The following is a 23190-nucleotide window of genomic DNA, read 5'->3' as shown; positions in this document are numbered from 1 at the left end:
GTATTTAAAAAGACACATTTTCTAGAACAATGGCTACACTCTTTCACGTTAAACCTTGCTGTTAACATTACATACACAGCACATGTGCTTTCGTTCCAAGGTTGCATTTTGCCTCTCCCCCCCCCCCCCCCACCATGTGGCTAGCTCCTCACCCCCACCCCCATGGCTAACAGCAGGGAACATTTCTGTTCAGCCACAGGCAAACCGCCCAGCAGGAACGGACACCTCTGAATGTCCCCTGAAGAAAACCACCCTATTTCAACCAGGTGACCATGAATGATATCACTCTCCTGAGGATAACACAGAGAGATAAAGAACAGATGTTTGAATGCCAGCAAACATACACTGCAATGCTTTGTTGTACAATGATTCCCGAGTGCGTGCTACTGGCCTGGTGTGGTAAAGTGTCCTACCATGGTGGGTGGAATAAGGCTGCCCTCCCCAGAAACCTTTTGCTAAGGCTTTGGGAGTACATCCAGGAGAGCGGCAAATGCCAGGGCAAAGTAATCATTAAACATGCTTGCTTTTAAACCATGTATAGTATTTTAAAAGGTACACTCACCAGAGGTCCCTTCTCCGCCTGGCAGGTCTGGGAGGCAGCCTTGGGTTGGTTCGGGGGGGACTGCCTCCAGGTCCAGGGTGAGAAACAGTTCCTGGCTGTCGGGAAAACCAGTTTCTCCACTTGCTTGCTGTGAGCTATCTACAACCTCATCATCATCATCGTCATCTTCCTCGTCCCCAAAACCTGCTTCTCTGTTGCTTCCATCTCCATTGAAGGAGTCAAACAACACGGCTGGGGTAATGGTGGCTGAACCCCCTAAAATGGCATGCAGCTCATCATAGAAGCGGCATGTTTGGGGCTTTGACCCGGAGCAGCTGTTTGCCTCTCTGGTTTTCTGGTAGGCTTGCCTCAGCTCCTTAAGTTTCATGCGGCATTGCTTCGGGTCCCTGTTATGGCCTCTGTCCTTCATGCTCTGGGAGATTTTGACAAATGTTTTGGCATTTCGAAAACTGGAACAGAGTTCTGATAGCATGGATTCCTCTCCCCATACAGCGATCAGATCCCATACCTCCTTTTCGGTCCATGCTGGAGCTCTTTTGCGATTCTGGGACTCCATCATGGTCACCTCTGCTGATGAGCTCTGCATGGTCACCTCTGCTGATGAGCTCTGGCCAGCCTGGCAAGCTGCAGGTGACCATGCAAACGGGAAATTGAAATTCAAAAGTTTGCGGGCCTTTTCCTGTCTACCAGGCCAGTGCATCTGAGTTGAGTGCTGTCCAGAGCGGTCACAATACAGCACTCTGGGATAGCTCCCAGAGGCCAATACCGTCTAATTGCATCCACAGTACCCCAAATTTGACCCGGCGAGGCCGATTTAAGCGCTAATCCACTTGTCAGAGGTGGATTAAGGAAATCGATTTTAAGAGCCCTTTAAGTTGGAAAAAAGGGCTTCATCGTGTGGACGGGTGCAGGTTTACATCGATTTAACGCTGCTAAATTCGACCTAAACTCCTAGTGTAGACCAGGGCTAAGGAGGTGTTTGGAGAGGAGAAAGCCAAGGTACTGACAAAGATACTGACGTCAAATGACTGTCAAACGACAGTTTCTCAGTGTATTTTTTGATTGGCTGCCTGACAGTGATTTTGCTATACAGCTAGATTAATCCATAGACGTTTTGAAAATGTCCCATTTACTTGCCTTTGTTCCTTATGTGTGGAGTAAGGAAATAAAGAAAGACTTTTTGTTTTGCAAAGCACTCAAGGCAACAAAGTTGGACGGCATTTTCAAACTGTCAGATGATTTTATGATTTAAGTAGAAATCAGCTGGACTAATTGCATTGGAGTCTAGACTGATGGAGCCACAGCAGTGACTGGAAAGCATTCTGGTTTTGTGCAAAAAGTAAGACGTTGCACCTCGTGCTATTTGAACACACTGTTTTTTAGACCAAGAGGCGCTTGCTGCAAAAGATATTGAACCAGGTCTTTACAGTGTTCTGAACACAGCAGTAACACTCATTAATTTTTTTAAATCTAAAGTAACAAACTCCAGGTGTGTTGCTGCACTTTGGGAGGAGGTGGGTACAGAGCACCATTCCTTACTCGTGTATACAGAGGTGAGGGGGCTATTGTGAGGCAGAATGCTTGCCCGTTTCTTTAATCTCAGGGAAAAGTTTTATGTACGTACTTAACTGATAAGAACCCTGAACTTGCAGCAGAAGTGCTGAAAGATGACCTGTGGCTGGTAAAACTGGGTTACCTTGTTGACATATTCAGTGAAATGAATAAGCTGAATAAAACTATTAAAGGTGGGAACACTAATTTTATTGCCCAGCATGAAAGAATTGAGGCATTCAAAAGAAAACTACAATTCTGTAAAGTTTGTATCTGACCGTGCACTACTGATATGTTTTGAGCTCTTCTGTTCTTTCATTCAGGAACGAAATACTGACTTTGACGTAATTAAATCTCTGCTAGCAGCGCATCTGTCTGGTCTGCTTAACAGATTTAATGCTTATATTCCCGAACTCACAACGGAACAAGCTGCTATACACGTGGACTACAAACTCCTTTCGTGAGAAGCTAAATTTCCATATCTTGTCCCATCAAAACTGTTAGAGCTCATTGGCATTTCATCAGACAGCTCCCTCAGAACCAGGTTCAAAGAAATGCTGCTGGAAACATTTTGGTGTGAGTATTCCAATGAATACAACACTGCTGCTTCTGCAGCGCTGAAAGTTTTGATCCCCTTTGGTACTACCTACTAATATGAAGCCAGATTTTCTGCCATCACATCAATGAAAACAAAGTACTGAACCAGGTTGAATACTGACCATGACATACATGTGTGCTTGTCAAAACTACCCCCACTTCTTGACAAGATTGTTGATCAGCACCAGAAACAAGTTTCACACTGAGTAAACGAAAAAAAAAGTTTAAATTTGTACCTATCTTGTCCTTTTTTATATATTTTGTGTGTGTGTGTTTAACTGTATAACAGTCCATTTAATACAGCTTTTAATCTACTGGATATGCAGAAAAACAGTAGTGGCACGGGTGGGCGATGGAATTTTTATAGTGTTGAGGTAGAGAGGTGGCTCAAAGAAAAAAAGGTTGAGATCCCCTGCTATAGAACATACCACCAGTTCGGGGTGTCTGCCCTGCTTATGACAGTCTGCCCCAAAGTAGACTCAGGGTCGTGAGCCCCTCCAGACAGCATGGCACATAATTTAGAATAAATGTTGGGTAATTATTTAATAAGAATGTATTAATAACATCAGGTTAGTAGCAGGAGTTTTTTCTATTTAAATTAAACTACAGACTTTCAGGCAGATTTAAATTGGCTTTTTGATTAAGAAGGGTAAGCTTGCAATTCAAAAGGACTGGTACAGCAGAAGCAATCATAAGACAATCTTTGAGAATAAATATTAAGTATAGTGAAAGAATCTGAGAACAATGATCTATGTAAAAATGAAATAGGAAGGCAATTGGACGTCAGCAAGAGGGAAACAATCTTTTTGTACGTTGGCAATCCTGTTTTGAATTAATTTTCTTAAAAAGCATTGGGAGAATAGGCCCCTTCCTTAGGAAATATATTCTCGCTAGATCAAGTGTGGTGACAGCAACAGCCCTAAAACAGATTATGCCCTTGTCTGCCAAACAAATGGAAACATTGTGTGCACACACACTAAAATATGTGGCTGCATGAAGGGAAACAAATTAATTCCAAACACTGATGTTTTTCGCAGCTTAGAGTGGCTGTGTGCACACACATTGGAAGCATGGATTGTCTTTTTCACTCTGTCTCACTGAGAGTAAAAACTTTTGATATTCATCTGTTTTCCAGTGCAGCCATCCAATATGGTCCCCAAATTTATTGTTCAAAAACCCTTAATTGAAAAAAGGCTCATAATAGATGGGTATTTGCGTACTGACTGGAAAATGCTTGCATGTACTGTTTACTATGCCATGTGGTATTACATTTTTAGTAAAATGTAAGGAGTTGAACAACCACAGACCACATCCTTGCTAACAGTTGTACATAGGGGCTGCGTTTACTTATATTTTTTCCAAATTCAAATAACTTTCTATTAGGTAACCATAAGTTCCTGCATTTATTTCAATTAGAAATGAAAAGTTCTTCTTTGGCTGGAAAGCAAAAATGAGGCAGAAGTTGCTGACATACTTTTTTTCTGTTCAAAAATAAAACACTGGTATAGAAGTAGAACAGAGCTTGATCAGACTTGCTCTGCTTGTCTCCAGTTTAATTTTATGTCTGTGAAGAAACCTAATGCCTTTATAGAGAGAGCAGGGATGCATCTGCCCAATAACTTCTTCTGGAATTTGTTTACAATTTTTAAATATAAGTAAGTAGTGGTAGAAACAATACATAATTTTGCTTTTCTTGCAAAATGAGGAAAATTTCTGAAGTGCGTATTGCTGAATAAATAATGTGACACATGAATTATGTTTGGTTAATAAGGATTTGGTTAATAAATCAAAAGCTTGGTAAATCACTAAGTCTTCACATTTACTCTTTGCCCTTAGTATTTGTTAGGCTACTTGTCTTGATATTATAACACCCTAAGCATTCACTTATTAAAATGTCTGTTTAAATTAAGATATGGCTTTTAGTTCATAGCATGTTTTTTGTTTTTGTTAGTATTTTTTGCAGTGAAGCATTGCTCAGCTTTTGCTTTATAACAGTCTTATTGGAAATGAGCAAATAAGAAGGCTCTAGTGTTACCTTTGAACATAGTATATGCTATTAAGGCTTGAGAGAAGCACTGAAGTAGTCTTTAGTTTTAGTTTCAATGGGAAAAAGCCAGATGTTCTGACTTCAGAATTCTGAGAGTTCTGGCTGACATTTCTTGTAGGGTAGGGAAATCAAACAAATGTATTTTCAAGGAGAGCCCAAAACCAAATGTCGCAGCCCTGATCCTTTGATCGCTCTTGCTCAGGGTGGATTTGATTTAAATCAAATTGATTTAAATTACTAGTCGGGAAGACTAGATTTACTCATGGATTTCTACATAAAAGTGCATTATTGTTGGTTGTTATAACCTTAATACATATTCTTCACAACTCAGAGATAGATGTAGGTTTCATTTTTAGAAGGTACACACTATACATTTTTAAACAGTGATTTATTTTGAAAACTTTTCAGATTAGTTTTACAGCTATATCAGAAAATGAATGATTGGTTATTTCATTTACCAAAGGTAATTGAAGCAGATATTTATGAAGTCATTGGGAGGTGAATTATCTCCAGTTCAGCAGGTTAATCATTAATATTTGGAGGATTTTCTTCCCATGCTGTATTAGGAGGAGAACATCACCAGACGGACATTTAAATTGTTTTATTGAACTAAAACAACAACGTTAAGTATTCTGGATTTTTTTCTTCAACAACATGCATATAATATTTTAACAAAAGCATAGGCCTCTCCCTTCTCACATTTATCTCCAGACCTCTTCTCCTTGTCCAGATCTGTTCCGTCCCCAACAATCATTGAACTTTTTGAAACTTTGCACTTTTAGAGAGAGGTGAGGGATTGACTCTGTATATACAAATTTGCAGAGGAACAACAGAGTTGGTCTGTTTCTCACCTCCTATATTTATTTATTTAAAAACATTTTTTGCTGTTAACAAGCATGTTACCTCTGGAGACACAAATCCACAGTTTGAGAACTGCAAAACTCAGCATCTCTGATGGTATCTTAGAGACTGACAACTGAGTCCCATTGGGTAGATAGAAAGATTAACCTAAATAATCTATACAGATGCCTGTGGAACCCCATAAGATTGGGTTCCTAATCCATGAACTATTGGAACTCATTTACAAAACTTTTATTAAACATTACATGAATATATTGTTTCATACTATAGAATTAGAATTTATAATCCCTGTTCTATGATGAGATATCTTTGAGCTATAATGTATCTTAATTAAAACGATCTTTAAATAGGTTTTTTCCTCAAAAAACATTTTATTAAAAACCTGATTTAAATAAAAAAAATCTGATTTTTTTTTTTAATAATTGATTTTTATCCACCCTGCTCTTGGTACTTCTGACTGAATTGCTCTGTTCCAGATGAAAGCTGTTCTTAGCCCTCATTTTTCCCTGGTCTTCTATCCTGCTGTACAACTGCTCTGTGTACCCTTCATTCTGTTCCATCTACTACTACCTGAGTTGCTCACCTCTTCCAAACAAAAATCACAGAAAAATAGTAGTCCACTCACAATGAGAAATTGGACAGAATACTAAATTTACTTCTTCATGATTTGTTTAATACTATAAGTATGACCGTACTGGGTCAGATCACTGGTCCCTATAGCCCAGTAACCTGTCTTCCGACAGTAGCCAGTGCCAGACGCATCAGAGAGAATGAACAGAACAGGACTCTTAGAGTAATCCATCCTTGTCATCCCCTCCCTGTTTCTGGCAGTCAGAGGTTTAGGGACATGTGGTTGCATACCTGACCATTTTGGCTAATAGCCAATGATGGACCTATCCTCCTTGAACTTACCTAATTATTTTTTGAATCCAGTTATACTTCTGGTCTTTGGTTTTGAGCAAAAATATTAGGATGCTTTTTTTGGAACAACACAATCTTGCAAGATGTGGGTAAGCTAGAAATAAAAAGGATTTTGAAATGGGAGCATCTGCAAGCCAGTAACTACATAGGAAGGCATATGTCGTTGTCCTAGAAGACTGTCTTCTAATATATCCGGATGAAGGGAAAGTACTGCAGTTATTATATTAGCAGATTGGATTATAAATCAAGTACATAACATCTGACTTCCTCTTCATTATGGGCTAGATTGTAGCAGTTAGTGGTGCAAAGCAGGACTACCTCTCAGGCAGGGCTGCTTAGTCCACATTAAGATGGAATATATTGCTCCCTTTGTGTACCAGCACCAATGTGCGGATGGGTAGTTTAGTAGATATAAGCCTCGGTTGCATCTTTTTCCCACTTTCTCTGAGGAAGCAGGAGTGAGCAGTCAGTGTGCTCCATCTGAAGTGCAGGGACTGCTGTTGTGGGAGGCCCTTGTGCAAGATTGGGGAGGGTGGGGTAGGCTGTTTGCACACCTCCCTGCCCTGCATAGCCCAGGAAGAGTCTTGCAGTGTAACTAAAAGGAAACTGACAATTTGAAGCTCATGTTCTTCCTTACATATGCAAACTGCTTGTTATGCAAGTACTACCTTTGGAATTGTTGAATAACGTAGTTTTAGGCTGTTATTTAGGCCCTATCTACACTACAGTTAAGTTGACGTAAGGTAGCTTACATACACCTAATTATGTCAGTATATGCACTAGAGCCTTGTCCCGCTGATGTAAGTACCTTACTATTGAGACATAACTCCACCTCCACAAGAGGCATAGGACTTATGTTGGTGTAGTTAATGTGACGCAGTGTCTGTGTAGACACACTGTTACTTTTATCAGCTGTTGGCTGTCTTGTGAATTTCAACGTTCTATGCTAGAGCTTTGGCTGCCCCCAGGTCTCTGCTCTGAGCTGGGCTGCATTTGCCCAGCTCCCCGGTGGGGAACCGGAAGGAAAGGAGCCCAGGAGGCTGGCCCCCACTCCATATGAGGAGCTGAGCCCTGGCTGCCAGCCTCCCCTCGCACTGCACCATTTCAGTCAGTGGAAGCACTCCTGATGAGGATGCACACCACTGACAGAAGGAGGGTAGTGTGGTCATCAAGTTGATTTTAAGTCTGCAGTGTAGACATGCTCTTAGGAGGAGAGAAATGTGTCTGAAACTTTATATATGAAGCTTTTTTAGTCTCACTTTGAGTCTTTGTCCCATACATGGCCCCAGTTAAATTGATTCTGTATTCTTTATGTAGAATTAGGGCTTGTTTACACTAACCGCACTACAGCACTTAGTGAAAACATTCCCAACGCTGACAGGAAAGCTTTTCCCATCAGTGCAGGTACCCCACCTCCTGGAGAGGCAATAGCTATGTCAATGGGGAAAGCACTCCTGTTGACACTCTGCTCTCTACACCTTAGGTTAGGTTAGTTATAACTACATCACTTAGAGGGGTGGAAAATCGACACCCCTGAGCTACATATGTCAGTGTAACTAAGTTGTAGTGTAAACCAGGGCTTAGAGCAGGTTAACAATGCAACAAATGTGTTTGGACAGAGAGAGGGTATGAAAGTGCGTGGTAGCTTGTACCACATGCTGTAAACAGACTAGTGCTCTGAAAGAATGTTAGGAAGGGGAGGGAAGCAGAGGCTAGAGGGCAACAGCATGAGTGGAATGTAAAATGGATAGTACTGAAGCTGCCATCCTGAAAGATGGCTTCCCACGTGGAAAAAACTGGGTTTTGTTGGCTCTTCACAAAGTAGTACCAGATCCTGTACTGTTGAAGAAAAAAATCAAACTCTTGTTTTCCGAAATCACATGGAACAAGCTAAATTGTGTTTTGTTACAGTGAATTCCTGGGTTACACCGTGTAGTTGAGAATAGAATTTGTCTCCAAGGTATTATAAAACTTAATTGAAATTTTGACTCACTTTTTAACAGGTGACCATTGATGGACCTTAGTGGAACTAGGAACAAAATAAGATCCATGACATAGGCAAAAAATTAGTTTATTTTCCAGTGAATACATATCTGAAATGTCATCTCAGCCAGCTGTACCTGCTTCTGGAGTTCTACATACCCCAGTGCAGTGATACTCAGACTTCAGTGGTTCAGGAGCCAAATTACTGATGAACGTTACCCAAAAGAGCCGCAGTAGTGTGAATTCATTTTTTCATTTTACATAGAGAGAGACATTATTCTCACAGCATAATGACTGACCAAGTATTTTATCAACTACAATTGATTTATAACATAGTAAAAGCATCCTAATTGGTTGTTAATTGCGTTTTTTAATGTCATGTGCTGCAAGGAACCACAAGAGGCACATTAAAGATCCACTGTGGCTCGGAAGCCCCATTCTGAGTATCACTGCCCCAGTGGCAGATATAACAGCCACCTGTATGTATTGAGTTAAGGAAATTGTGATCATGAATACTAATAAAATATCCAAAGAAGTTTTGATTTCTGCTTTTGGATCTAGACATGATGGTATTGTTGAGATAGCCCAGCACCTGGAATTAAAATAGTTAGGGCAAGTTCCTGAGTGGTGTTAATGGAGTTACTCTGTTTATAATGGTGTAACTAAGAACAGAATTTGGACCTCCATTTTGAGAAAAGTTTTACTGCCATGTATATATTCACAAGGATGTGATATTTCTGCCAAAGCGAAAGGAAAAAATGAGTTAAAATACCTTGGCTTCTAACTGTTTTTAAGCCCACTGTAATACAGTCATTACCACACAGTACAAGTACACACACACAAAGATGCGACACTGTAATTTTGAAGTGCAGTATTGGCATTGTGGAAACTGGGAAATGAATGTGCTGAAATATTAGAGAAAAATTTGGCTTAATTTCCATTGAGTTGTATTAATTAGGTGCACATTATCATAATATATAAAATACTGTGCTTGTATAGAGAGCTAGAGTGGACTTTTGTGGGTCACTGATGCCTAAATTGAACATACTGGAAATTGTGCCTTGTGTGGTAGCTTTTAATAAAATTTTCAATAAACTACAAGAGATGAAGCATGTAAATAAATGCCTTGGGGCTATTGTTATATGGAAGTGACATAGAAATTCTCTAGGGACAGTACTTCTTACATAAGTATTTTGAGAAATCTAAGTAAAATGTTAGTAATCTAAGTTAAAATAGTGCTGAAACCCAGTTGTTTGGGGTCAGAAATGAAAATCAGCTGTTTTTAAAAGAAAATATTTGGGTTTTAGTCAACAAGTTACATTTTTTTACATAAAGCAATTTTTAATACTAGAACAAGTTGACATTCATTGTTAACTGCAACTTCAATGCATGTTCATTCACATGACTTCATTTGGGAGTCTAGGCTTAGGAGAGATGGGAAAAAGAGTGTACCACATGTTCCTTGCCCATTTAAGTGGTAGATATCTCTAAACAAAGAAGGGAAATGGCTCCTTGCTTCACAGTGTACTTTTACAATGTCCAAGCCAACTTTCCAGGCCCCCTTTCCACCAGAAACTCGTTATTGGGCCAAGTTTTCAACTTCTGACATGCTGTCTCTTTATCACGTACCAGTTTGAATGATGGGGAGAAAGGTGGTGCCTCTTTTTTTCTAGGTTTAACCCTAAAATTATTGACCTAACAGTTGTTCTCAAATGGTTTTGTGTAGTCATCTGGGATTGCTCCCCTCTCCCATATTTTCCATTTATTCTTGCCATTTGCATGACCTTCCCTTTAGTAAGGAGGTGTGAATACGGCTTCTTATTGAGCTAGGCAGTGCCAGTGTGTTCAAGTTGTTCCCTCCCAACAAAAGAGGTAATATTCTAATTGGCAACCTTTTGGGATGCCAGTTGATGGCCAGGGGCATCAAATGGTCAAGGTTAAACATTAGGGAAGTCTACATCATTATAACCTAACTGAGTGACACCCTTTTTTGACTTAGTGTGGGATTTTAAAAAAAGCCTGAATTAGAAGCACAAGTCCCATGGAAAGTCGGTGGAACTTGTGCTCCTGAGGCACTTTTAAAAATCCCACCATTTATGGCCAATTTAGTTGGTCGCAGCTTAATGTCCACCAAGGCCACGTGGAAAAAAAAGTTGAAAATAATTATTTTATGATAAAAGTTCAATTCATGCCGTGTGTTTCATAATCTCAAGTGCTGTGGATACAGTTTTCCAGCCTTCCTCGAGAAATCAAGAAAGTGAGTGTGTTGAATTGGAGGAGAAACATCCACCTAAAAATGGATGTTGTGCAGTGATGTTTGTAACTTAGTTTTCTTTACTCTGAGCCACTTTACTCCCTAACGAAAATATAGAATCATAATTTAGGATGGCAGAAACTTATCAGATCAGAATCTATCTCATGGCCCTTCAAAGGTTATGGATGTACTTTCCCAATAGAATCTTTTTCAGAGGTTAAACTGATTATAGTTGTTGTGAAAAGATAGAGAATGATGTACTTCAGTCATTATTAGCCCCAAATATCCACAACTTGCTTTAAACTGACTCTGTGACATAAGAAAAAATGGTACAAAGAAATGGGGTACATTTTTACCTCTTTTCTGTTTGTGTTTGCATATTATATCCAATACTGCTTACACATGAAAGAAGCTTTAATTTTTTACTGTAGATTTTTCTGTGAAAGGGGATTTGTGTCTAGAGCATGACTGTGAAACTGCAAAGTGATCAAGATCTAAACATTTTAATATAAGCATCAGCCAGGGAAATGTTAAGATTCCTCTCAGGAGTGGTCTAGTTATTTGATCGTCCTGCCTTGATTGCAGGGGGCTAGATGACCTCTTGAGGTCCCTTCCAGTCCTACACTTCTGTGATTATCTTGCTGAAGTTAAGAGCAAGGTTTGCAAGGTAAACAGTATTTTGTATTATTAAAATGTTAGCGTCCATAACCGAAGGTTATCCTTAAAGTGCCGTAAGCTTTCATTCTGAAAGACTTTTAAGATTTTTGTAATTTTCTGAAAGTTTCATTGAAAGGCTGACATTTTCCAGGTTTGTTACTTGAGTGTGAATTTTTGGGGGAAATTGGTGCCGTCTGTTAAGGGTATTTCCCTTATACAAAGAGAGGGCTATGTCTCGTATCAGTATTTCTGGGTAAATAGATTCATAGCAAAAATCAATGTTTTAATTTTAAATGTACCAAATAAAAAGTAGAAAAGAAAAAGGAAATATTGGCAAAAATTTTCTAATGGTTTACTCCAAATTTATTGAACTTATCTAGACTCAAGCTCTCTGAAAATGAAAAACCTCATTTCAGATAGGGAATTAATATTGCAAAGCATTTGCTATTGGATGTATTGCATTCATTATAGATATTATCGTTTGAGATGTATGCATAACAGTTTAGTTTGATAGGACGGACTGTCAAAGTATCTGAAGACTTTAGAGTGGGATCTTCTGTTATTTCAGTTAATAGGTTTTATGTTTCCATACAAATTCCTTTGACATTTTCTTGTATCAGCTGCAACAGTAGCGGCAACAACAAATACTCTGTTTGCTTACATAACCTTCATGATTCTAGTATCTGAGTGCCACACAGACATGAATGTACGTATCCTCTCTACATCCCTGTGAGGCAGGGAAGCATAACTCCTAATTTATAGATAGGGAGATGAGGAATAGAGAAATTAAGTGACTTGTCCAAGGTTACATAGGATTGGAAATCTGTGGCAGAGTGGGTAATTGAACCCAAAGATCCAGCATCCCGTCCAGTGTCTTAACAACAAGACCATTGTTTATCTCTGTGCTTTTGCCTAAACAACTAAAAGAAAAAACTTCAGAGGAAGTCTGATTCTGGTGAGAGAGAGAATGTGTCCAAGTTGGAACACTACTTTGATCTTTTTATTTTAGCTTCATTTTATGTTTGTTACCTCTTGCAATATACGTCTGATTTTTATTCTTGTGGCCCTCAACTTTTGTCTCACTTGAATCCTCTCCCTTGATAATTTTCGTTCTCAGTTCAACTCCTTCCACTAAATTAGTATGAAGATGCTACTTAAAGTTACTTTGTGCAGAGGTAGGAAAGGGCCTGATGAGCACAGGGACATTTATCATCTCTTGCTTCTAAGATAACAGGTCTGTAACTCTATTTAGAATTTCTTTAATACATTATATTTAGAAAGGCTCCATCTTGAGACCTGCTGCAACTCTTTATTTTGTAACATCAGGTTTTTACCCTCTTGCCAGGAGGAGGAGGAGATCAAAAATATTTCCAATGTAGGCAATCTTGAAAAATTACCAACACACTGGAGGGTTTGATGGTATTGACTTGCCTGAAAAGTAACAAAATGGAAGAGGCGGCAGCAGCATTCCAAGGAACGTCCAATATATTATAGAATGCTTCAAGCCATTTTCCCACTGAATCCATGAGGAAGCTCTTGTGAGGATAAAACATTCTAGCTCATCTCTATTTTCCTCCTCCCAGAATCTGCTAGAGTTGTATTGGGATCACATGCACACATGATACTTTCACATGAAGCAGACACGCTTCTGGGAATACAACAATTTTTTTGCATAGCCGAAACAGGTGGTGTGATACTTTTTACATGCTTCTGGTGTAGTGACCAAGTGAACCCCATTCTTATTCCCTTATGGTATCATTATTCAAAATTAACCTACTTTGAAAGGTTACAGCCTTTTTCATAGGTTTTGCTTATCCCTGCGAACTTTCCCCCTCCTTCCACTCGTTTAGCATTGACCTTAGTCTGCCTGTCTTCCACAAAATCTTGGTATTGCTGGTGGAAGAACATTCTCTTACAGAGTTGCTGCTGTTTTGAATGGACTTTCTATATAAGTCTGTCTTAGTGACTCAGTTTCTTTTCAACTCTAAGGTAAAAGCATACATTTTTCTCTTATCCCTTTTTAATTTCCCCCTACTTCTGTTGTTAAATTACATGAAGGATCTTGGGATACAGGTTCTATTAAATACCTCATGCAAAATACATTTGTACCATAGTAAATATGCTGAATGTTACACTACTCCAGATTATTCTAGGTTTAAATCTCTCTTTTAACTTGGAGAAAATCCAAAAATTTGATTTAATTTTGAAATGCTTCTTCAGTTTTGTGCCAAATGTTATAAAGTCATACATCTTCCCCACAGTGATGGGAAGAATTTAGGACATCATTACAAAACCATTGATTTTAATATATTCTCTTGTTGCGTGAATTTATTGTGCCTAACTAATACTTATGACATTTGCATTAATTATGATGCCATAAACAATATTCAGGGGTAATAAGACCATGAAATGTAATTTATTTGTGCTTGATTAAGTTAAAATTAAACATGGGTTTTATGTATATATCTAACTGTAATCTAGTTCTCTTTTTTTGGCTCTTAGGAGTTTATAATGTTTATAATGTTTTTTTGGCTCTTAGGAGTTGATAATGTTTTGGCTCTTAGGAGTTTATAATATCATGGCATTTTACTTGGAAGTTTTAAATGAAAAATGCCGAACGCCAGATTACAAATCATTTTTTTTTAATCCCTAGAGCAGTCTTAAAAGCTCAAATATTTTATTTTCCTCTCTAAATTGTTAGAAAATATTTACCATAAGGGTTTCAATCATACTGTGAATGAAGCAATATTAGCATCTATTTTAAATATAAACTGGTGGCATGGTTTCAACTGTAGTGTGGGTTAGGGCACAATATTCAAAGCCACATAAATGTTTTACATCTGCAGTTGCCAGGAGTTAAGTTCCTGATGTCACAATGAACTCTTTGTGGAACCGTCCAGTTATTTTCCTTGTATTTGGACCTTACACTAGATCTTTAAAAGAATTTTACAGAAAACTACAAAATACAAAACTTTATAAATACCTATCTCTCTTCTCCACAGTCATAATGAACGGAAAGTGACCTGCAAGCATCCAGTAACAGGACAGCCATCACAGGATAACTGTATTTTTGTTGTGAATGAACAGTAAGTGAAATATGCTTTGCACAATATAAAATACATGCATTCTTAATTCATAAATTTCACAGTGAGCTCCAATCAATGTAGAAATTGATTTCTTTTATAATCTAATTCTTCTGCACTCTGCTAATGCAAGACCAAAGAAGCACAGTAAAACAATTAAAAAGAAAAAAACTAACCCAAATGGGGCTTTCTATGTTTTAATGAAGTGTTGGGGCCATTATTTCACTGTTCACTTCAGCTACCCTACCCAATTTGCATGCAGAGTAAACTAATAGATTTTTAGCAGAATTGTCCAGTAGGCTACCAGAAGGTACATTTTTGATGGTCCGTTTGAATTGCTCTGGAATATGTTGGCAGTCCATATCTCCTGTAGCAGCTAGTACTCCTTTTTTCTATTTAATATTGTTATTCCATTGCCCTGTCGAACTTCGCTAAGCAGGTAGATGATAGATTTGTTGACTACTGTTTCGTTACTCTTGCAGAATAAATCATGAATTACATGATTTCCTTAGACCTTCCTGAATGTTTAGGGGAATCAAGAATTTATTTACAGTAGTAATTCCTGATCTCTGGTTGTGAAGTGGTTGAGCCTTGTGTATCTAATCAAATTACCAGACTGAACTTCAGTAATACTTAAGGAGCCTCAGATTTTCACTAACATGATATTGGTGTACAGCATTCTCTTACTACCTGTGCTATGTGGTAAACCATGAATTTGAATTAGTTTAAAACAACTTTAAGAATTTCCTATAGTAGAATTAAGTTTGTCTTTGCTATACAATTTAATGTCCTTTTTAATACTTGGTGCATATAATTTTCTCATGAAATCTGAATAGCTTGCTTCAAAATTGGAAAAGTAGGACATAGCCACTATTAGAGAATATCTTAGGGACACTTTTTAATATCAGTCTGCACACACAGCAGGTTCTAGTGTTATTGAATATTCTGTTTTCAGGACAGCTGCAACTATGGCATCTGAAGAAAAGAAAGAACGAACAGTAAGCACAATAAGTGACGCTTCCAACTATAATTTGACATCAGATTATGCTGTGCATCCAGTGAGCCCTGTGGGCAGAGTAAGTCACTGTATCCAACATTTATTTATTAATGTAAAATTATTCAATTATTCTATAAGATAGCGAACAAAGTACTGTAATTAAAGAGAAACTTTGTAATTAATTTTCCATTTTAAAAAAGAAACAAAGCATATGTATATCTCCGCGCACTTGATAACCTGAATGTTTTTATTTGGAAGCTGAGGTGGCTGAAATAACTTATTAATCATCATAGAATATCAGGATTGGAAGGGACCTCAGGAGGTCATCTAGTCCAACCCCCTGCTCAAAGCAGGACCAATCCCCAATTTATGCTACAAATCCCTAAATGGCCCCCTCAGGGATTGAACTCACAACCCTGGGTTTAGCAGGCCAATGCTCAAACCACTGAGCTTCACTAAAGCTGTAATTTGTGTCACAGGTTCTTGGCTCTTATGACTTTCACGTTCTGAAATAGTCTTTGGTATTAGACGTCTATCTTGTTTTGTATATGAGCAAATGTGTGTTTGAGTGGGCATATAGGTAAGGGTGCATGTGAACGATTGCATTGTGTTTTGAAAGATTTGACCTAACATCCTCATGGCAGGAGTATGGAATTATAGCAATTTGCAAGGGATTGGTTGCAGCCCTTGAAAGCGGTTATGGGAACAGACCAACATTTACATATGGCAAAGGTTACATTTTAACTAGCAACCACCAGTACTAGAATTTCAGTGCAATTACATAGGAAAATTGCTCAGTAGCCCATGAAATCATAATCAATCTGTTTTTTGTTTTGAAGTCTGGTCTTGTGGTTAAAGCACAGGACTGGAAGTGAGGAAGCTTGAATTCTGTTCCCGGCCTTGCCTTATTTGTGGGATCTTGGGTAAATCAACTTAACTACTTTTTGCCTCAGTTTCCCCATCTGTAACTGGGAGGTAATACTTCTGTGCCTTTCAGAGATATTATGAAGCAAAAGGCTTCAATTTGAGGCCACTTTGTAGAAGGAGAGTTCACTTACTACAAAACTGAAAATTTTCATTGGGTTTTGCCAGGATAGATTTATAATCTTCAGAAAAAGTTAGCCAGATGATATCTTGGTTAGTGATGAGATTAGCAGTGCCATCTGTCTTGTAGTCGACAGTTAACATTTCTTCTTGAGTATTTTTACATTCTCAGTTGCAAACAAAACTGTTGAATTAGGCACTGAAAGACTGTACCCAGCAAAGTGGTTTTCCTGCAAATGAATCAGATTTGCAACATATGTACTTTGAAGTGTTAGTGTTAATTGAGCAATTTCTTTAATTTCAGCAAGTTTGATTGAAACCCTGTTTATTTTCTCTGTGAAAAAATAAACATTTTACGGTTGCCCATAAAATAAAACATTTTGAGCATGTTGGAGACTGCTGTTAAAGCAGCTTTTGTTTAAATGGACACAGTCAAATAGGTCAGGCAAAAGCTTGACCTACATTAAAACCATTATCTACTGAGGAAAGACTTCCAGATTCTAGAAAATGCATTAATCTAACAGTGTTGCTGAGAAAATAGTAGCAGTGTTGATTAAAAAAAAAAAAAAGCTATTGTTAAGCATGACCTTACAATAGTTGCTAAGCCCCTACAGGGACAGCCATCAAAAAAGCACAATAAAATCTTTTTCTCAGAACCGTGCTGACGACATCAGTGATGCTGATGCAAAATTATTACAACAGAGCTGTGTTAGAGTTAGTTATGTGGGGTGAAATGTGGATGAAGGGAAGGGGAAATATATTCACTTCCATTTGGGAGGCAGTCAGAAAATTTAGTTTAGGGCTTTTACAGACAAAATTAAAATAAACTACTTACTGTATTTGGTTAACAATGTACTGGAAAGAAATGGAGATGAGCGTCTGAATTGTTAAGTTTGAGGCTTTGACATTTTTATTGAATGGGATTTATTGAGATACTTTTTAGAGAAATCAGGCTTTTGTTTTTATACTAAAAGCTATTCTCATTATTCTTTTTTCAATTACTAAATTAACTACTTAAGATGTTCATGTGAATGGTATTCAAGTTACTTTAAACATAGTTATCAAAAATAAACTTGTTTCCATGATTGTACCATTTTTAATAGTCCAGTCTCCGAAGACAAGCGTCTGCAACATAGAAACCATAGTTGACACTAATCAGCCTTTTGGCAGTTTCAGAGGGCCCATGGGTTGAATGCATTTAAGACTGTTATTCCCTTGTGCTTAGAAGTGGCCCTTCAGTGATAGTATTGAGGAACTTTAGCCCAGCCATGAGGAGATTTGTGCTATCAGTTTTGATGTCCACCTCTATCTATGAATAGAGGACTTGAGGTGCCAGGGCTGCCTTACCAACACTAGTCTTTCACGGTCTGTCTTAAAAATAGTATTATAATGCACGAGAAAGAAAATAGTTGGGAGAGTAGTTATTTAGGTTCTCCATAAACTAGGGAAAGAGAGAAAGAAAGAAAAAGCTACATTTGGTTACTTCTAAGAAAAGCAAAAATATTGGTGGCAATTTATTAAAGTTGTTTGTAAACTCAACCATTTTCAGGGATGACTAATAAAAATTGCTAATGGGTTTATCTAATTAGTTGGGGAGATCATGAATTTCATATTGGGTGGGAAGAGCACAGTTGAGATGAAGGAATGTTTCAAGGCTCTTGGGAGTATAGTGCTGCTCTTTTTATTAATATAAACCAATCCAGAATTAACATAACAATATTTGTAGAAAATTCTGTTTGCAGTTTTGTTCAAAAAAAGGCTGACTAGAGTCTAAAGCCACTATTCAGAGGCTGATACAAAAGATGAGGTGAGGTGAGTGAGACCAAGCAGCAAGGGGCTTGATTAAACACTCAGACCTCCTTCTCTTGTTCCCATCCTCTCTCCACCCAAAAATAAAATAAAATGCTGACAAAGGAGAAAGTGGAGATTCATGCCAGGGTAGTTCATGCCATCTTTCCAGTCAGCCTCAAGTGTGTTCTAAATTCAAAGCCACCTGTCCAACTTCCTGGTTTCTGGAAAGGAAACGGTGCTCTTTTACTTCCTTCCCATCCTAGACCAAAACATACTGAAGATGGTGTGAATAGAGCCTGGCACTCTCCCTCTATAGCCTCATGGCTGCTAAAAGGTGGAGTGGTGGGAGAGTTTTTCCATTATTCTACCCTTCTTCCAGTCTCTCTTTCAAAGTTGGTATCCTCCATTTATTCTGCAGATGGTATTAAAATCTTTATAAAGGCCTTTGTGAATAATATGATCAAATCCCTATAGCACATACAGGGAATATTGTTTAATAACATGGTATGTACGTGCATAGGCAAAATTGTACAGGTCTCATGGTGATCTCTGTGGCTCCAATGTCTACCTCAGCAGTGCTTCATAGCTTTCCCAAGCATTAGCAGACATTGGGTTGGGAAACTGACATGGTCCTTGTTAGGTTCATTGTTGCCCACAAACTTCTGAATAATAGCGGCACTGCCCAGTCTTCTCTATTTCCCTGCCAGTACTTGGAAGATTGAAGCAGCATTGATGCTGGAGTTGCCTACAGAATTAAGAAGGCAACACTGCATTGGTTCATAATTGGAAAGTTATCAACCATAAGGGTTAGAAACTTATTTTTAAACAAAAAATTAAATTTGGCGGAAATTGATTGCTTAGATTCACCTCATCATAACCCACACACATTACAAGGGAAAGCTTCCAATTCATTACTGACATTTCTTTTACTATGTTCTTTAGATAAACTAATCTACAAGGTGACAGCATAGTTTTGTTGTGATATTTAAGTAATACAGAAGCTTCACACAGTGTTTAAAGCATGTTGGGTCAAAAAGGATTGCAGACCCAGGAAATATCTACAGCTGGAGCTGGCTTGCTTAGAGGCACACATTTTAATCCTACTTGTGAATGAGGGTGTGTGTGCAGGGGGGAAATCCCCTCTGATTTGCATCTTTTTTTCTCCACTAGCTGCTCTTCTGGGGAAGAGCCAATCAGGGCTGCTGCATTAGGCAGGCAGAACTCTCTCTCCCCAGGAGCAGACCTGACCATTCACACAGGAAGGGAGCAGGGAACAGAAATAGCCAAGGTGCTCAGGTCAGCTCTGCTCCCTCCTCCCCTGTCCACCCCACACACACTTTTCTTCACTAAGCTCTGGCTTGACTATAATATTGATACTATTCTAAGGTTTTAAAATACATAGTCTTGAGATCTCTAGAACTCATTGTGTGAGAGCTGATTCTCATTATACAGTATAAGATAAAATAATTGTACAAGTCTCTAGTGTTCTGTTTATTAACTAATATTAGAAAACTCAAGCAGTGCCCTGTTAACCTAGGTAAATATTTGCAGTTGGTAAAATGTATGAGCCTGTAAAGGTTCACTTCTGAGCTCCATGAGCTTTGTGTGAAAGTGTGCATGTACTTGGTTACCAAACCGAAGAGATGGGCATTTAAATTACCTGAATCTGCTAGAGGACTTGAAATTATTTGTTTTTTGACAGCACCACCTGGATGCATTAAGCATTTTCCAAACAAAAAGGGATTTGTGGGCTTGGGGAGCTTACAACCTTTCATAGGAAATGGTAGCGTGGGCATGAGTATTGCACCACTGGTTCTTAGAACATGCAAAGACCATTTTGTTTGTATATTGCATGGTAGAAAATGTTGAAGGGTTTTGATGAGTAATTAGTAGTGCTGGATAAATAGCTGGGGTTTTTTTGGTTGGGGAAAAAAAATTTCAACCAGAAACCAAAAACTTTTTTCTTTTCTTTCTTTTTTTTTTTTTTTAAATAAAAAGATTTCAAACAAGTGGACACATTTTGTTTCTGGTCAAACAAAAACATTTTTTTTTTCCATTTCCAGTCATCCTTCTTTAAAAGGAAAGGAAATGAAGGGCTAGATTCACAAAATGGTTGCTGGTGATAATTGAATTGCTTCCTCATTTGCAGCCTTTAGACTCACAGTTAGGGCATTTACTTATGATATGGGAGATGCAGGTTTAATTTCCCTATTTGTCTGATGTGGGGCAGGGATTTTAACTGGTCTCCCACATTGCAGGAGATGCCCTATTCATTGGACTATAGGGTGCCCTATTCCTTCAGTGCTCCCTCTCTCCTGTTGACTGTTCCGCTGTGTATAAATAGTAATTGGAACAGGGATTTGGCTCCAAGATGAATGCCCTAACTTCTCACGCCACCCTCCCAGCCCCGGTCTGTAGTGTCGTTCTCACTCTTGCTCACCGGGGATTAATCAAGTATTTTATACAGAATGGAACAGTTTCAAAAAGGAGGGATTGAGATCACCCTTATTACCCACTGGTTGAGATACTTTGTGGCTGTCTTGTGAATGACAGCTAGGTTCCCTTTTGAATTTTTTGGACAAACTATTTGGTAAGCGTGTCAAATTTTCAAAGTTTAGGTTGACCAAAACTGCATTTTTAGCCAAAAATAACTTATTTTGGTGAAAAATTGCACCCATTTTTAGTAATCAGCTCTTTAGTGGGACATAGGGAAATGTCTGTGAAAACAATTATGAAAAATAATGAAATTATGAAAATCTATTTTAAAAAAAAATTAAAACTTAAACATAATTTGAATTAAATTTATCACAACAACTTCCAAGTTTTGGAATCTTAATGAATAGTTGTCAGAGCTGATCTTCAATTTATTCTGTCTAAATAGTCTTTTTTTTCCGCATTCTTTCCTCTGCTTCTTATAAAATAAATCTTCCGAGCAACATATGCTGACTTCTCCTGAATGTGGACTGAGTTTCCCAAACCAAAATGTTGAGTTTTAGAGCAGTTTTGACTTTTGTTTTGAATTGTGTGTGTATTTGAAATTGCTTTAGCTTTTTTTCTAAACCAAATTTTGTTCAGCTGGCTTACTTCCAAATGAATTTAAAACAGCCTCTTCACCCTTGCTTTTCATCTTGTGAGCTTTAATAAAGTGTTGACTTAAGATTTGGGACTGTAAACCTTTTTTTATTGTAAGACCTTATGCTGTTGTTCACAGAATAATATTGTTCACAAAAGCTGCATATTATTATTAAGGTAAAATAGATTATGCAGTGTTACATGTGCTACTATATTATGAAAAATCCCTTTGAAATCTAATCTAAATATCCTGTTCATTTCAACAAGGCTGTTTAAAAATTTTGTAGTGTCAGAATGTACTTTTATTAATAATCTATGCTTTGCAAACTTAGTAGAGAAATACATTATTAGCATGCTTTCAAGAGAATACAAACCAGAATTTCAGAAAAATATATAATATAGTCTTCCTTTTGAATTTTGTATTAAAATTAAAAATCCTTTTTTCTTTTTCTCCCTCATCTCCTCTGTTGCTGGTGCTGGTGTCTTAATATTGTCTGCTATATATATGGAAAATACTCTGTTACAGGCAGAGTCGAAATTCAACAGTTACACAGTGGGCACACTAAAGTCTTTGTTCTTCTGAAAATCAATTCCCAATGAAATTTTATCTATTATTGTGTTGGCTCTTAATCTGAGGTACACCTCTATGCTCTGTTGTTCTATAACAGCTAAATGGTGACCATGCTCCCACTGCTTAATTTATGCAATCAAAGAGCTGTCCTACGCATGGGTTACTAAGATAGCCAGTTGTTTGTTTGAGGGCAAAGCCATAATTGTCCATGTTCAGCATTTGTGTTGGCTGTATCATGTCTTTGTACACTTTTCAGATTTGTCGTTCCCTCATAACTTATGGAATTGTTTCTCTAATTTAGAGGCTTTATAGACCACAGCTAAGTGTAAATCCAAATTTAGAAAGCGCCTCCACAAAGCAACCCCATATCCAGGCAATAATTTTTGGAATACAAGTTTGTAGATACGAGAAGCAATAATAGTATTTTTCACATTTATAAGGACCTTTCATCTGAGTAGCTTAACAAACACCAGTTAAGGCCTTACTTCACTACCTTAAAGGGGAATTTTATCTCATCAGTGTTAGATTAAACTGAGGTCCAGAAGTTACATGACTTGTCCAAAGTAAAGCAGTAAATCTGTAGCAGAGCTAGGAACAGAACCTAGGATTCTTGTTTCCTAGTCCCCTGCCCTTTTCCTTGTCAATACGCCAGCCTCTAAGCCATTAATTTCTGTGGAATTTAAGCTTTTAATATAAAAAATAGGATTCTATCCTTTGTTTGCAACAGTAACTTTCCAAATAAAAACTAAATGTAAACCAATGCAGAGCAGTATTCAAGACACAGTGAACCCTCCAGTGCCTCTGCTGCTACTTATTGCTTTATGAGGCAGAAGAGGAGTGGAAAAAGATAGGACTCTGGTTAGTTTCACAACTGCTCTTCTAAACTGTCAAGAATCACTTTAATTTCATTCTGTAACAGCTTGAAAAAAAGCTATAAGCATCATGAGAAATGGATGCTGGAGTGACAAGGGAAGGAGAACCAAAACATCTGTTGGAGCAACATGTAGAGTAGTGAAGATCTTCTCCCTTTTGTAGCAGCCAAGAGAAAATGAATGGAAAGATTGTGAGGGGAGAAGAGATAGAATAAAAGCTATTTCACCAGAGGAGGATATGAAAGGTTCAATCAGAAGCCAGAGATTGCACCCTTGTAGCAATCTGACCTCTATCCCAGTTATTGGGGTTTTGCTGGGAACAGAAGA

The 23190-nt window shown here is 38.0% G+C and overlaps 1 protein-coding gene across 30 annotated transcripts in view; it reads left to right on the top strand.

The window, feature by feature from the left end:
• Positions 1-23190, top strand: part of PLEKHA5 (pleckstrin homology domain containing A5) — a 273041-nt gene that overhangs the window by 138669 nt on the left and 111182 nt on the right. For 28 of the 30 annotated variants that reach the window (XR_012155733.1, XR_012155734.1, XM_073318870.1 and 25 more), the window contains 2 exons: positions 14436-14519; positions 15472-15592. Coding sequence is in view for 26 of the 30 variants with exons in the window: in XM_073318870.1 (XP_073174971.1) it covers positions 14436-14519; positions 15472-15592 (205 nt within the window). In the remaining 4 variants the exon portion in view is untranslated. Of the gene's footprint in view, positions 1-14435; positions 14520-15471; positions 15593-23190 lie in introns of those variants that run through there. The other 2 variants (XR_012155748.1, XM_073318935.1) reach the window with 2 other exon arrangements.

Source organism: Lepidochelys kempii, chromosome 1 (genome assembly GCF_965140265.1).
Source record: "Lepidochelys kempii isolate rLepKem1 chromosome 1, rLepKem1.hap2, whole genome shotgun sequence".
NCBI lineage: Eukaryota > Metazoa > Chordata > Testudines > Cheloniidae > Lepidochelys > Lepidochelys kempii.
Note: the sequence above shows the minus strand (reverse complement) of the source record. Positions and strands in the feature narration are given on the sequence as shown.